At 62.4% G+C, this 12,786-nt stretch overlaps 1 protein-coding gene across 1 annotated transcript; it reads left to right on the top strand.

Moving 5' to 3' along the window:
- Positions 1-266: 266 nt before the first annotated feature.
- ZNF469 (zinc finger protein 469) lies at positions 267-11,024 on the top strand. The gene is made up of 2 exons (XM_006860274.1): positions 267-3,237; positions 3,325-11,024. The coding sequence occupies exons 1-2, from the start codon at positions 267-269 to the stop codon at positions 11,022-11,024; spliced, it is 10,671 nt and encodes a 3,556-aa protein (XP_006860336.1).
- Positions 11,025-12,786: the final 1,762 nt, after the last annotated feature.

The raw sequence follows: 12,786 nt of genomic DNA, 5'->3' as shown, positions 1-12,786 counted from the left end.
CTTATGGGGTTCCGTACCAGCCACAGTGGCTCCGCCGCCTCCACAGGAAACAACCAGGTCCATGTGCACGCCATGCTGGGGACCAGCCAGCCCGTTTGCCGGACTCATTACTGTCCTTCTCTTCCAGGCTCCATCGTGCCGACACCATGACAGCCAGCTTCGTCGGGAACCTCCATAGGTGGACAATGGCCCCCAAGCCCACCCGGCCCATCCCCTGTGGTCCCCCTATGCCCCCTACATCCTCCTAGCATTCAGACGGAGCGGCTATGCCAGCGGAGCAGCCCCTCAGAGCACTGCCCCCTGCCACAACTGGACGAGACTCGGGGCGTACCTCCCAGCCTCCCAAGGAGGGCAGCACCCAGGTCAGCCTCAAGGGCACAAAGGAGGTGGGCAGTGAGGTCCAGGCCACAGAGCCCCCGAAGTCTCTGCCAAGGCAGGCCAGCGAAGTGGGGCCCAGGACTCTGAGCAGCAGCCCATGGCAGCTCGGAAAAGGGGGCGCCCCCCAGGGGTCCCCCGGGAAGGGCCACACTCAGACGAGAGTCCGACGACCAGGCAGGGAGCATGGTGGCCCCCAGCAACTCTACAGGCTGAGCATCACCAGCACAAAGAACGAGACCCCTGAGGGACGCCCAGGTACGGGAGCCCCCCTAACACCCAGCCTTCCGAGGGCCAAGAGTGGGCCTCCGTGTAAAGAGCTCAACTCTCACAGGTGCTTTCCAGAGACCCCCTCCCACTTTACCTCCACCGACTATACCTCACCCAGCCCCACGCCTGGGCCCCCGCCCCTGAGAGCCCCCCGGACCCAAGGGCCCAGCAGACCCGCCTCCTACACAGAATTTCCAGCTGGCAGGGCCGACGTCTGGTCTCCTGCCTCCGAGAACAGTTTCCCAGCTGCTAATTTCGGGGTCCCGCCCACCAAGCCCGAGACTTTCCCTGAAGGTGGTGGGCCCAGCCCGGGAGCTGGGGTGGGCCCCTTTCAATGTCCTTTCCCAGTGCTGCACGGAGCTGGCCCAAAGGCCTTCGCGGTGGACAGGGCCCAGCACAAGTACACAGACGATGGAGCGTTTACCTTCCACCCAACTCCCCACTCATGGCCCAAGGGGCCAGTGGGCCCCACCCAACTGCCACCACCTCCACTGCTGCCCCCATACTCCGGGCCAGCCAGCAGCCTCGATGCACCCCAACATCTCAGTAGGACTCTCTCCCCTCCTGGGGCTGTTCCCCACACCCCCAGCCCCTTCCCAGGTAGTCTACACAAAAGCCTGACCCCAGCCCTGCCCGAGAGGCCACCGTCCGCCCACGATGGGGCGGCCAGTCCAAGGGGGCCCCTAAACCCTCTGCCCCCCATGCACTTTCTGGGTAAACCCTACAACAGCCCAGGGCCCAGCAGCCTGGGCACCAGCCCGGGGCCTCTGGACAAGGAACTGGCCGTCCCGAGACCCGCTCCCACTCCACGACCCCAGCTATGGGAAGGGGCCAGTGAAGTCCTGCCCCTAGTGGACCCCACCACAGCCCCCTACCCTGCCGTGCCCCCGGCACCCCCAGCCCCAGCCAGGGGCATGTTCTTTGAAGGTCAGAGACTCTGCCTCCCACAGAGCCCCCCACTGCCCTGGTCCCCTGTGCTCCCGGCTCCTGGGTCCCAGCCAACACCCATGGAGCTACTGAACCAACTGCCGTACTCCACCAGGGCCCCTGAGTGGCCAGGCAACAGCCAAGGTGCCCTGGGCGGCCCCAGCCACACAGCCGGGACAGCAGAGAAGCTGACAGTACCGAGGAACGGCTCCGGGACCCCCAACAGCAGCCCCTCAGGGCTGTTTCCGTACAGCAACCTGCAGGACCCCAGCACCCAGCCCCTGTTCTTCGGGGTGACCCCACCGCAGGCTTCACCCCGAGGGACTCCTGGTCTTCCCCTGCCCAGAGGAGTGGGTGCCTCCCCGAGTGAGTCTCCACTTCCTTCACCAGCCACCACCGCGGCCAGTAGCAGCTCCTGCTCTTCCTTGTCACCACTGTCCAGCAGCCCAGCCAACCCCAGCTCAGAGGAGGGCCAGCTGCCCGGACCGCTAGGGCCTTCGGCCTTCTTCCACCCCCTTCCCGCCCACCCCCAGGAGGGCAGCAGTGCCTTCCCACCCTCAGAGCCCCTCACCACCCTCCCCATCCACTACCAGCCTGAGCCCAAGGCCTTCCCGTTCCCCGAGGAGGCTCTGGGGGCCGATGGGGCCTTGGAGAGCCTGCAGGAGGTACCGTTTACCAGCGTGGGCCCGGACTCAGCTAGAGCGGCCCTGGGAGGCTACCCCCAGGAGCCCCTTCCCTACTCAGCCCACCACTTCCCCCTGAGCAGCGCCAACCTGGACCAGCTGGATGTGCTGCTGACCTGTCGGCAGTGTGAGCAGAACTTCTGTAACCTGGCCTCCTTTCTGCAGCACCGTCAATTCTGTGGTCCACTGCCCAGGGCCCCAGCTGACACACACCACCCGAGTCTGCTGGGCCACACCAAACTGGCCGGCTTCTTGTCGGACGGGGACGTCCTCCAGGGCCTCGCCGCCACCCCCCTGCCACTGCCGGCCTCCGACCTGGACCTGGAGGATGTGGCGAAGCTGGACAGTCTCATCACCGAGGCGCTCAATGGCCTGGACGACCCCTCGCAGCCCCCCGAGATTGACAGCAGCTTCATCGACGTTTTTACCGATGAGGACCCTTTAGGCCTCAGGGTCCCCAGTGCTGGGCAGACCCCCAAGACCAAAGCAGGGCCGACTCCAGAGCCCAGGGCCCAGTCTCTGCTGCCATCCCCGACGTCCACCCTGAAGCCCAGAGCCCCCAGCCCTGGAGCCAAGGACTGCACACCCTGCCACAGACCTGAAACCCGCTCTCAGGGTCAGGTGCCCCCAGAGGCAGAGGGGGCCAGGCCCCCCAGGAGGGGTAAGCGGTTCAAGCTGCTCCGAGAGGGACTGGACGCAGCCCAGGGGCCAGGAGAAAGCTCCAGGGCCATCGGGCTGAGACCCAGGAGGAAAGGCAGAAGAATAGACAGCCCCCCGCACCAAGCACGAACCCCCCGGGCCCCCAGGGGCCACGCGGACACAGGTGGCCAGACCCTGAATGCCAGCCCGCTGCCCACACGGACCCAGAGCTCACGGTGCCCGCGTCTGCCCCGCAGCAAACTCAGCCGGCGGCGGACAACACGGAGCGGCCGCTGGAGCAAGGAGCTCATCCACAAGATTGTGCGGCAGAAGAACGAGCTTCATCGACGGCGGGCCGGCCGAGGCCGTGCTGCCCACGTCTCCTTGGTGGCCGCCCAGCCCCCACCCTGCCCCACTGACAGCTGGCTTGGTGACTATGACTATACCTCCGAGGCAAAGGAGGACCAAGGCCCGGGAGCTCCACCTGGTCCTCCGCAGCAGGCAACCAGGGCCCAAGTCCGGACTCGCCTCAGCTGTCAGGGAGGCAGACGAGGGGAGAAGCGGAAGGACGTGGAGGGGACCCCAGGTCCCAGAGAGGAGCAAAACCAGTGGACACCCAAGAAGCTTGTGAGGCAGGAAGCTAGACTGGACAGGGACTCCCGGGTCCCAGGGGCACTCGGTGCAGAGCCCCAGGGGGAGACAGTGCCCAGGGGTGCCAGCACAGAGACCCCTGAGGAAAAGTGCCCACTCCTGAGGGTCTCCCGAGAGACCACGCATGCTGAACTTGCTGGAGAAGCCCCCACTGGCAGCTCCTCACTTGTAGAGGATTCTCACCTGTCCCTCAGCAACGGCGAAGTCAAAGGCAGCAGCCCCCCAGCCCCTGAGCAGCCCCAACCTGGCCGAGAAGATCCCAGTCCACCTCAGTCATCAGGAATCATTGCCTGCATGAAACAGAGGGGGCACACCCCACCTTCAGGTGCAGATGCCCAGCCCCTGCTCTCTCCTGACCAAGGGCCGCCCCCCAAGTCCCAGCCAGGAGAAGGTCTCATGCCCACTACAAGTACCCTGAATGCTGCCCACCCGGCACCTACCACGCTGCTTGTGAAGAGCTGTGGTCTGGGCTGGGAGCCTCTAGATTCTGAAGGTGACCCTGTGGGGGTCTCTGTTGCCAAAAAAGGTCCCCAGCCCTGTGGACGCCCCTGCATTGACTTCCTCCTTGGGTCCAAAATGCAGGACGGCTCCTGCCTCAAAGACCTGGGCTCCAAACCCTCAGCCCAGGACGGGCCAGTCCACAGAGTATGCCTTTGCCAGGACAATGTGGACACCAGGCCCCTCATACCCAAGTCTCCCAGGAATGTCTCTCAGCCCACTGTAACCAAGCCCAGTGACACACAGGCCCTGCTAACCCTGGAGTCCACCTCACTCTTCAGCAGGCTGCCCGTGGACGGCTTCCATCCCCCGATCTATGACACCCGGCTGGCACACAAGGACAACCACGTGCCGCCCACCTGTACCACCCCACTCCTGAGGAGACCCCTGCTGGAACCCCAGTGTACCCCTGAGAAGGTCTGGTCAGTGCTGGGCGACATGTGCCCTGAACCCCTGGGTGGAAGGTCGTGTGGCCAGAGGTATCAAGGTGAGGGGCCCTCAGTGGCCAGCCTACACCCCCTGCCGGGGAAGGGACAAGAGCATGGTGACCTGGAGAGCAGCACATCAGAGGAGGAGCTAGAAGTTAAGCGGCTGGTCACCGAGCTGGAGAGCCAGCTTCAGACTAGCACGGCCCAGTGCCAGGCTCCCATGCCACCGGACTCAGAGCCTGTGGGCAGCAGATACCCAGCAAGTGGCCCGCTCTTGACAGATGGCCTTGCTAGTCTTGGGAGGTCAAGTCCTTGTCAGGATCATCAGGGAATGATGGTGGCATCCGAGGAAGGAACCCGGGGAGACTCAGCCTCCCACCCCACCATGGCAGTGGTCCTGCATCCTGGTGTCCAAGAAGCTCCGATCGGCCCCTCTGGGCCCAGCCACACTGCTCAACCATCTCCCCAGACAGCCAGAGACCAGAAGACGGAGCCCACGCAAGCCCAGAGAGACCACAGTTCGCCCCCCACCTTCAAGCTGATCCCACCCCCTCTTGATGCAAACGGTACAACGGAACGCAGCCCAGACCAAGAGCCTTGGTTCCCTAGAAGTAATGAGACCACCAGAACACATCCAAGTGGGGAGACCCTGATGCTGCATCCCCCAAAACTGGGAGGAATCCAGTGCCCAGAGCCCCTCGAGGCAGGGGGGCCGTGCCAAGATGCCAAACTGGGGACCTGCTACAGCCCCATCGCCCATTCAATACCTGGTATGGAGGGCCAAGCTGGTGGGAGTCTACCTCTGGGGGCCATGTCCCCCTCTAGTAGCAGACACTGCCATGCACCCCAGAAATGCTCACTGGGTAACAAGGGGTCCAACTCAGCAGAGGTGCAACCAGAACCTGTGTCCCCCATCGCCAGTCCCCTGGGTCAGCTCCGACTCCTAGTGACCAGAGCCACTGAGAGCAAAGGTGGAGCCCAGTTTCCTCAGCTCAGCAAGCCCTCAGGTCCAGGAGGGGATGGTTTGGACAGTAGCTGCGTGACCCACAGCCAAGGGACAACTGCCTGTGCAGTGGCCGGACATCCTCCAGAAACAGAGGCAGATAGATGCCTGGGCTCGGTCAGCCAAGCCAAGTCTCAGGCCCCAGAGAGACAAGGCCAACCCAGCCAGTGGCAGCCAGAAGAGCAAGGGGACCCAGAGGAGCTCACCTCTGCCAAGATCAAACCTGGGGCAGCACTGACCAGGCACGCTGGGGGGACGGACAGGCTCAGAGAACAGCTCGAGGGAGACAAAGTGGCCTGGAGTCCACAGTACAAGGCAGAGAACCCCCCAAGTCCCACGTCGCCTGACAAGGAGACCTCACTCCTGGCCCTGACGGTTACCCATGGGCATGATGACCATGTGGCAGAGAAGGTGGCCAGGCCGGGCCCCCGAAAGTGGCTGCCATCTGCTAGAGAGAGGTCGGCGGACCCCATCAGAGATCCAGCAGACTGCATACCTTCAACTGCTTCCGCATCCCCCCAGGGGACCCATGGCCCTGAGCCCCTACCCAGAGAGGACCCTCTCTCTGTGCTTGCAGGAGTCCAAGGCAAGGGGAGACTGCTCCCAGCATCTCCATCCTGTGGGGACCCCCAGTGCCCTCAGCATCTGCTAGCCCCTCCCCCTACCCAGACACCCCTGCAAAGGGCCAAGTGCACCCCCGGTCATGTGCAGTGCCCAGCTGAGCCCCCACCAGGGAGGACAAGCCCCTGTAGCCCTGAGGGAGGCCCAGCAGACAACAATCCCTTAGTGGACGCCCTCACGGGGGGCCAGCCAGACGTGAGCCCTGCCCATGGAGGGCATTCCTCTAACAACAGTATTCCCAGAATACAAGAAGAGCCCCGGAAAGTGAGGCTGAGGAGGTCCCCTACCCATACAATGCCTTCTCCCCCAGCCAAAGCTGTCTCCCTGAGAGGAACCAGCAAGGCCCCTAGGGGTCCCCGAGTTCCCACTGCATATGGCACAGAGGTGACTAGAGGGTTGCAGACACTGGACCCCAGGATCGTGTCCCCAGAACTTCACTGTGCCTCCTCAGACCCTCTAGGCCCCGGAGAAGGTCAGCAAGTCACAGCCAAACCCACAAGCCCGTGTCCTAGAGAGGCCATAGGGTCTGAGGTCGGAGAGGACTGCAAGTCACCTGGCATTGGACACTCTGAGAGCCACAGACACGTCCCTTGCCAAGCACCTGGGGGAGACCCCCCATGTCCCCAAGACTCCAAGCAGAAGTCCCAGGGCTTCCAAAAAAAGCCCCAGTCCTCAGGGCACAGCCATCGGACAGAGGGTACCAGTCAAGCCTCAACACCCGCGGTCACCTGCGAGGTCTGCTGGGCTTCCTTCCGTTCAGGGCCTGGGCTGAGCCGGCATAAGGCCAGGAAGCATCGCAACGGTTCATCTGTAGCACACCAAACTGGTCTCTCTGCTCATGGGGCACCCTCAGCCAGCATCACCCGGACCCCAGGAAAGAAAGGCCGAAAGACGCCGGGGAAAGATAAATCAAGGCCACGCTCTGGCCAGAGCTTCCCTGAGGACAGTCTGGGAACAGAGACTCCTGTGGAGACAAGGCAGGGCCACGGCATTCTTGGGACACCAGGTTCCTCACCTCACCCTGAGCCACAGACCCCAGACCTGCTGGGACAAGAGGCAAGTGTGATGCCTCAAGTCCCCAGACCCAGGAAGACAGGCAGAGTGCAGGACGATATACCCAGAGCCAAGCACACAGAGACAAGAGCATCCCAGAGACAAGGCAGAAGGCCACAGCATCTCCCCAGCGACTCTAAGAAGTCACATCAAAAATGGGGGAAAGTGAGCGTGAAAAGGTTCCGGAAGAAGAGCGAGGCTTCTGACTCGGAGGAGAGCTGTCCTCAAGTCTCTCCTGATGTGATTTCAGATAGACCCGACTCAAATCCATCAAGTGCGATTGCCAATTACCCAGCTCGCCCCAGCCACCGCCTCTCACCAGAGGGAGAGCAGGAGAAGGATGAGCTACAGCCCTCTCGTGCTGCCACGCCAGAGCCAGGGGTGATGGGACACGTGGAGGAGACCCCTCACCAGGCGGGGCGGGATGCAGCCATACTTGGCAGTGGCAGGAAACCCTCTCAGGCAGCCAGGAGCAGGGCTGCAGATGATGGCCGGGGGTCCAAGAGCTGGGCAGGGAAAGGCATGATGGGGACATGTAAGCTCTCCTCAGAGCCCCAAGGTGCCTCCAAGTCTCCCAGTTCCAAATCGAGCAGCCCTATCAACTGTAGCCCCCAGGGCTTCCTGAGCCACCCAGAGGCTGGGGATCATATCCAGAGCAGCTTGTCAGGAGCCTCCAGCCCCGGTCTTGTGGGTCCCCTGGGGCTGTTTGATGATGAGACTTCGTTTTCTCAGCTCTTTCCTCTGGGCGACCGTTTGGTGAGAAAGAAGAACCCTCGTGTCTACGGACAGCGCTGTGGGAAGAAGCCAAAGCCACCACCGACCCCTGAGCCACACAGCAAGGTGGGGGACACCACCCCACTGTGCTCCACCCGCCTGCCCACAGACCTCAGAGACTGTGGTTCCCCGTGTCTGTCCCCCGAGGAGCTCTGGGAGAATGATGCCTCTGACCTGCCAGAGGCCTTCCTAGTGGACAGCATCCTCAGTAGCAAGGTGCCGGACATCAGACCCTGGAGTCCCGGACCCAGCGTGTGGGACCTGGAGCAGCCGGAGAAGGGGCCCTCCCCCTCCTCCACCCCCACGGAGGAGAAGCACCCAGACAACATGTCAGAGGGTCTCCCCGAACTGCACAGAGTCCCAGCCACCTGGCCAGGCCTGGAGCTGCAAAACTCCCCCAATGAGACCTCTTCTTTGGGGGAAATGAGTCCCGAGCCCCCTAGCCTGGAGAAAGAAGGCTGTGATAACCGATCCCCGGAGAATGCGGACATGCTACCGTTCCCAGGCCTGGATTTTGACATTTTTAGCACCAAGTTTGAAATGGAAGACCTGTCCCTTCTGGAATCCTGTGAAGACCCCAGGGGGCTTCCCAGCTCGCACTTTCTAAACCTCCAGGCAGGAAGGAGCTCACAGGGGCTACAGGGCACAAGGTCAGAAGTGGCCGAAGGAGACCCCAATCGAGACCCCCAGACGAGAGTCAAGAGGGGCTCCTATAAGTGCAGGGTGTGCTTCCGGCGATTCGGAGGCCTGGGCGAGCTGGACCTCCACAAGATGGCCCACAGCCCCTCGCCGCCGCCCACCTGCTACATGTGTGTGGAGCGTAGGTTCGGCTCACGCCAGCTGCTACGAGAACACCTTCGGGAGAAGCATGGTCAAAGTAAGGCCGGCCTGTGGACCTGCGGCATGTGCTTGCACCAGGTGCCCGACGTCTGGATGTACAACGAACACCTTCGTGAGCACGCTGTGCGCTTCGCCCGCCGGGGCCATGCGCGGACATCCCTGGGGGACTTGTCCGGCTGCGTGGAGGAGGGCAGCCTCCTCCCACATTTCCTTAACAACATCGTAGGGCAGGTCTCCCTTCCCCACAGGGGCCAGAACGCCATCCCCAAAGTCAACGGGGGCTCCCCAGAGGCTGCACGGGAGGCGACGGCTACACCCAAACTTCCCAGGGCCAACCCTTCAGACCAAGATGGCACCTTGACGCCAGGCGGCGACGTGATCAATACCAATGTCTTGGCCATCAAGAGCCCACCCAACTTCGCTCTGTCCAGCTCCAATAAGGCGCCACCCAGCTTACCCTCCGATCATTGTTCCCTTAACGAACCCCTCCTCAGAGCCACACCGGTGCATGCAGACTGCAAAGACCCCTCCCGCCACTGCCACCACTGCGGAAAGCAGTTCCCCAAGCCCTTCAAGCTGCAGCGCCACCTGGCGGTGCACAGCCCACAGCGCGTCTTCCTGTGTCCGCAGTGCCCAAGGGTTTATGCCGAGCACAGCCAGTTGCGCGCCCACCGCAGCCAGGAGCACGCGGCGCAGGGAGAAGCCGAGCGGCCGGCCACGCCACTGTACGCCTGCGAGCTCTGTGCCACCGTCATGCGCATCATCAAGCGTTCCTTCATCTGCAGCGCCTGCAACTACACCTTCGCCAAGAAAGAACAGTTCGATCGTCATATGGACAAACACCGGAGGCTTGGGCAGCAGCCCTTCGCCTTTCGAGGCGTGAGGAGGCCAGGGGCCCCTGGGAAGAAGGCCGCGGCTTTCGAGGGCACGCTGCCGAGCAAGCGGCGCCGGGTAACCATGCCCGGCAGTGCCCCAAGATCCAGCGTGGATGGACCACAATCCCTGGACAGCAGCCCCGCCCCAGACACTGCGTCCCCCGAAGCCTTGTATCCTCTCTTCCCGGAGCCAGCTCTAAGCACTGCTCAGGGACTGTCCCAGACCCAGGAGAGATCGCTGGACCCTGAGGACGGCGCGCCACCTGACTGCCCGGAGCTTCTACCTCCGCCCCTGTCTCCTTCCTCAGCAGCCCCAGCTGGTGGCAAAGGTGGGCGAGAGGATGAGGCTCCGCCTGACAGCCGTCTGCCCCCTCACCCACACGATGTCCCACCGGGGGCCGGAAGCCAAGACTTAGCGGACAAGACGGCTCCTCATCTACTTTGGGTGAAGCACAGGAAGCCAAGAGCACCCCACAAGTGTGCCCCTGGCCCATCCCTGGAAGACACCCCCCTCATCCAAAGAGAGAAGCTGGTGCCCAGGAGCCACATGGTGGCCGAGGGAGGCCCAGGGGGTGCCCCCCACAAAGGAGGTGCTGCCAAAGCCAGGAGTACCCGGGGTCCAGCTGATGGCAAAGGTCTCACAGCTGTGGCACCGCCAAGGAAGGTCCTGCTGAGTGCGGCCACTGCAGAGCCAGCCAGGGACACTGAGGACAGGCCAAGGTCCACACCTCCCAAAGTCAAACTGGACCTCAGCTCCCAGGGCAGTGGGGACCCCCGACACGGTCCCATAGTAGGGGGTGGCAGTCAGCCCCAGCCGGCCAGCGGGCAGCTCCAAAGTGAAACGGCCACCACCCCTGGCAAGCCCCCCTGCCAGGGCCCAAGTCCCCCACCAGCCAAGCCTCCTCCCCAAGCCCCAGCCAAGGGCTGTAGCCTGGGGCCCCAGGGAGGCAGGGAACTGGGGCCTGGAGGCAGTCTTGGCCCTAAAGAGAGCATGTGGGCTGTTGGGGGGAAGAGGAGGGGCCGCGCCCCAGGACCCACAAGGAGTGAAACCCTGGAGAGTCTGGGGAGAGACCCCTCTGTGCCTGACAGGCCTCCCCGGAACCCTCGGAAGCAAGCGGTCCCCAGCCGAGTCCCTCCTGCCAATGCCAGACTGAGCAGCCAGAGGGTGTCTCCCGGCCATGGGGGCTTCCGGCGCAAGAGGGAGGGTCTGGTTATGGCTGCCCCAGAGAAGAGACCCCCACACGGATCCCCCAGGAGAGGCAGGGCTGTCCCTCCCAGCCCCCGTGCCCTCCATACTGCCGAGTCCCAGAGCCACCTCCTTAGTCAGCTCTTTGGGCGGCGACTGACCAGCTTCAAAATCCCGCTCAAGAGAGAGCCTTCCGAGTAGTGCGCACAGCCTGAGTAGGTGTGGAAATGAGACCAGCCCCAGTCATAACCACAGCCTTGGGGACCGCTTGCCAGGTGGTCTGCCCCCCTCTGACCCCCCGACTCAGGGCACAAATTTGGACCAGTGCTGGGTGGTGTCCTGGTAGGTGCGGGGCCAAGAGCCACTTCTCCCTGCGAGAGGGCTGGGGACTGGGGGCAGTCAACCACAGCTCCTGAGAGAGCAGCCCCCCTCCCAGGGGTGCTAGGCAAGGACACTGTAGAGCCCCGGAGGGTGACATTTTGCACACAGCTTCCCCCTAATGTCTATCTAACCGGGAAGACCATTAGGGGACAGGCTCCTGTCGAGTCTTGCTACTGCTGCTGGAATATTCCACCGTAAACTTAGGAACCAAATGGGGGTCTTGGGAGACTGTGCTGATCCGCCAGCCCCTTCTAGTGAGCCCCCAACCACACCATGCTGACCACTGCCCCCAGTGTCCCGGGGAACCAGTCTCCACATGAAACATGGGGGACACGGCCTGTCCATCAGATCTCCTTCCCTAGTCCCTCGCCTGGTCCCTCAGCCCCCACAGTTGTCCCATGCAGAGCCTGCCCCCGTTGGAGCCTTCAGCTGGCAGTATCAGCAATGTTACGGATGTCTCTGGTGCTATTTTCGTGTTGTAATGTGAACACAAGCCTCCCAGGTGTTTTGTTTAACTGGGGAGTTTGGAGGGGAAGAAGGGATCAGGGACGCTCCGGGAAGACTTACCTGTATGGAAGACGTGTGTTGTCTCCCACTGGGCTCCCCAAGCCCCTTGGTCTGAATGGGCAAAACAGCAAGGGCTGCTGCAGTCAGGTAGGAGTCCTCAGACGAACAAGGAGGAGTGTATAGTGGCAGAGCCCTGATGCTCTCCCTGAGCAGCCCAGAAGGACACACTCTGCTCACAGGTATGGCTAAGGTTCACATTTGTGTTCCCTTTTTTCATTTTTTACCTTTGGTGCAATCTGTATGTTTATTTTGATATCTTGAAAGAGACCAAACTGGGCAAAAATCGCCTTCCTAGAAGGTGGTGTCTGTGGTCAGGAACACCTTCTGGACGTCATTAAGTGAACTCTGAGGTTGTACTGTAAAAGTCGGCGCTAACTCGTACTCTCAAATATATTCTACCTGTTTCCACAGAAAGCCTCCTGTCTCCCTGTATCTGTCCCCTTGCCTCCACTTGACCAGTGCCCACTCCCACAGGTCAGCCCACACAGCCTTTGCATCTACTGACCCTCCTTAAGGCTCCCTGGGAAGGGGCAGAAGAAGACAGGGGAACGACAGAGCCCATATTCCAGCACCACCCTTAAAGGGGACACTGTCAGACCCCAGGGGTGATGGGAAGGAGGGTGGCAGGGAGGGAGCCAGGAGGGATAGGAGGAAAGAGAAAGAGTGGACAGTGGTCACCAGTGACAGCTGAAACTAGGGAGGAAAGGGAGCAGGTTCTGGAGATTAAGTCCTTGTCCCAGTGGACTTGAGATGCCCCTTCCCTTCTCCAGACATTCCCACTTGCAGGTCACATTGGCAGCCCCCCTTCAATGCCCCCCCAACCCCCCGGAAGTCCAAAGGGTGCAGCTCTCCCAGCTCAGTTCTGTGGGCCCACTCACCCATCCCAACCACTGCCTCTGTCCTCGGCTGGCCTCCAAAGGGGCCCCCAACACTAGTACCACCTGACTACTCTAGGGACAATGATGATGGAGTGAGGGCCACCGAGCCCCTGCGGCTTCTCCGCTTCTCGGGTGAT

The sequence above is a fragment of the Chrysochloris asiatica genome, unplaced genomic scaffold (assembly GCF_000296735.1).
Source record: "Chrysochloris asiatica unplaced genomic scaffold, ChrAsi1.0 scaffold00037, whole genome shotgun sequence".
Taxonomy (NCBI): Eukaryota; Metazoa; Chordata; class Mammalia; order Afrosoricida; family Chrysochloridae; genus Chrysochloris; species Chrysochloris asiatica.
The sequence above is the reverse complement of the archived record's forward strand: the minus strand, read 5'-3'. Positions and strand labels throughout refer to the sequence as shown.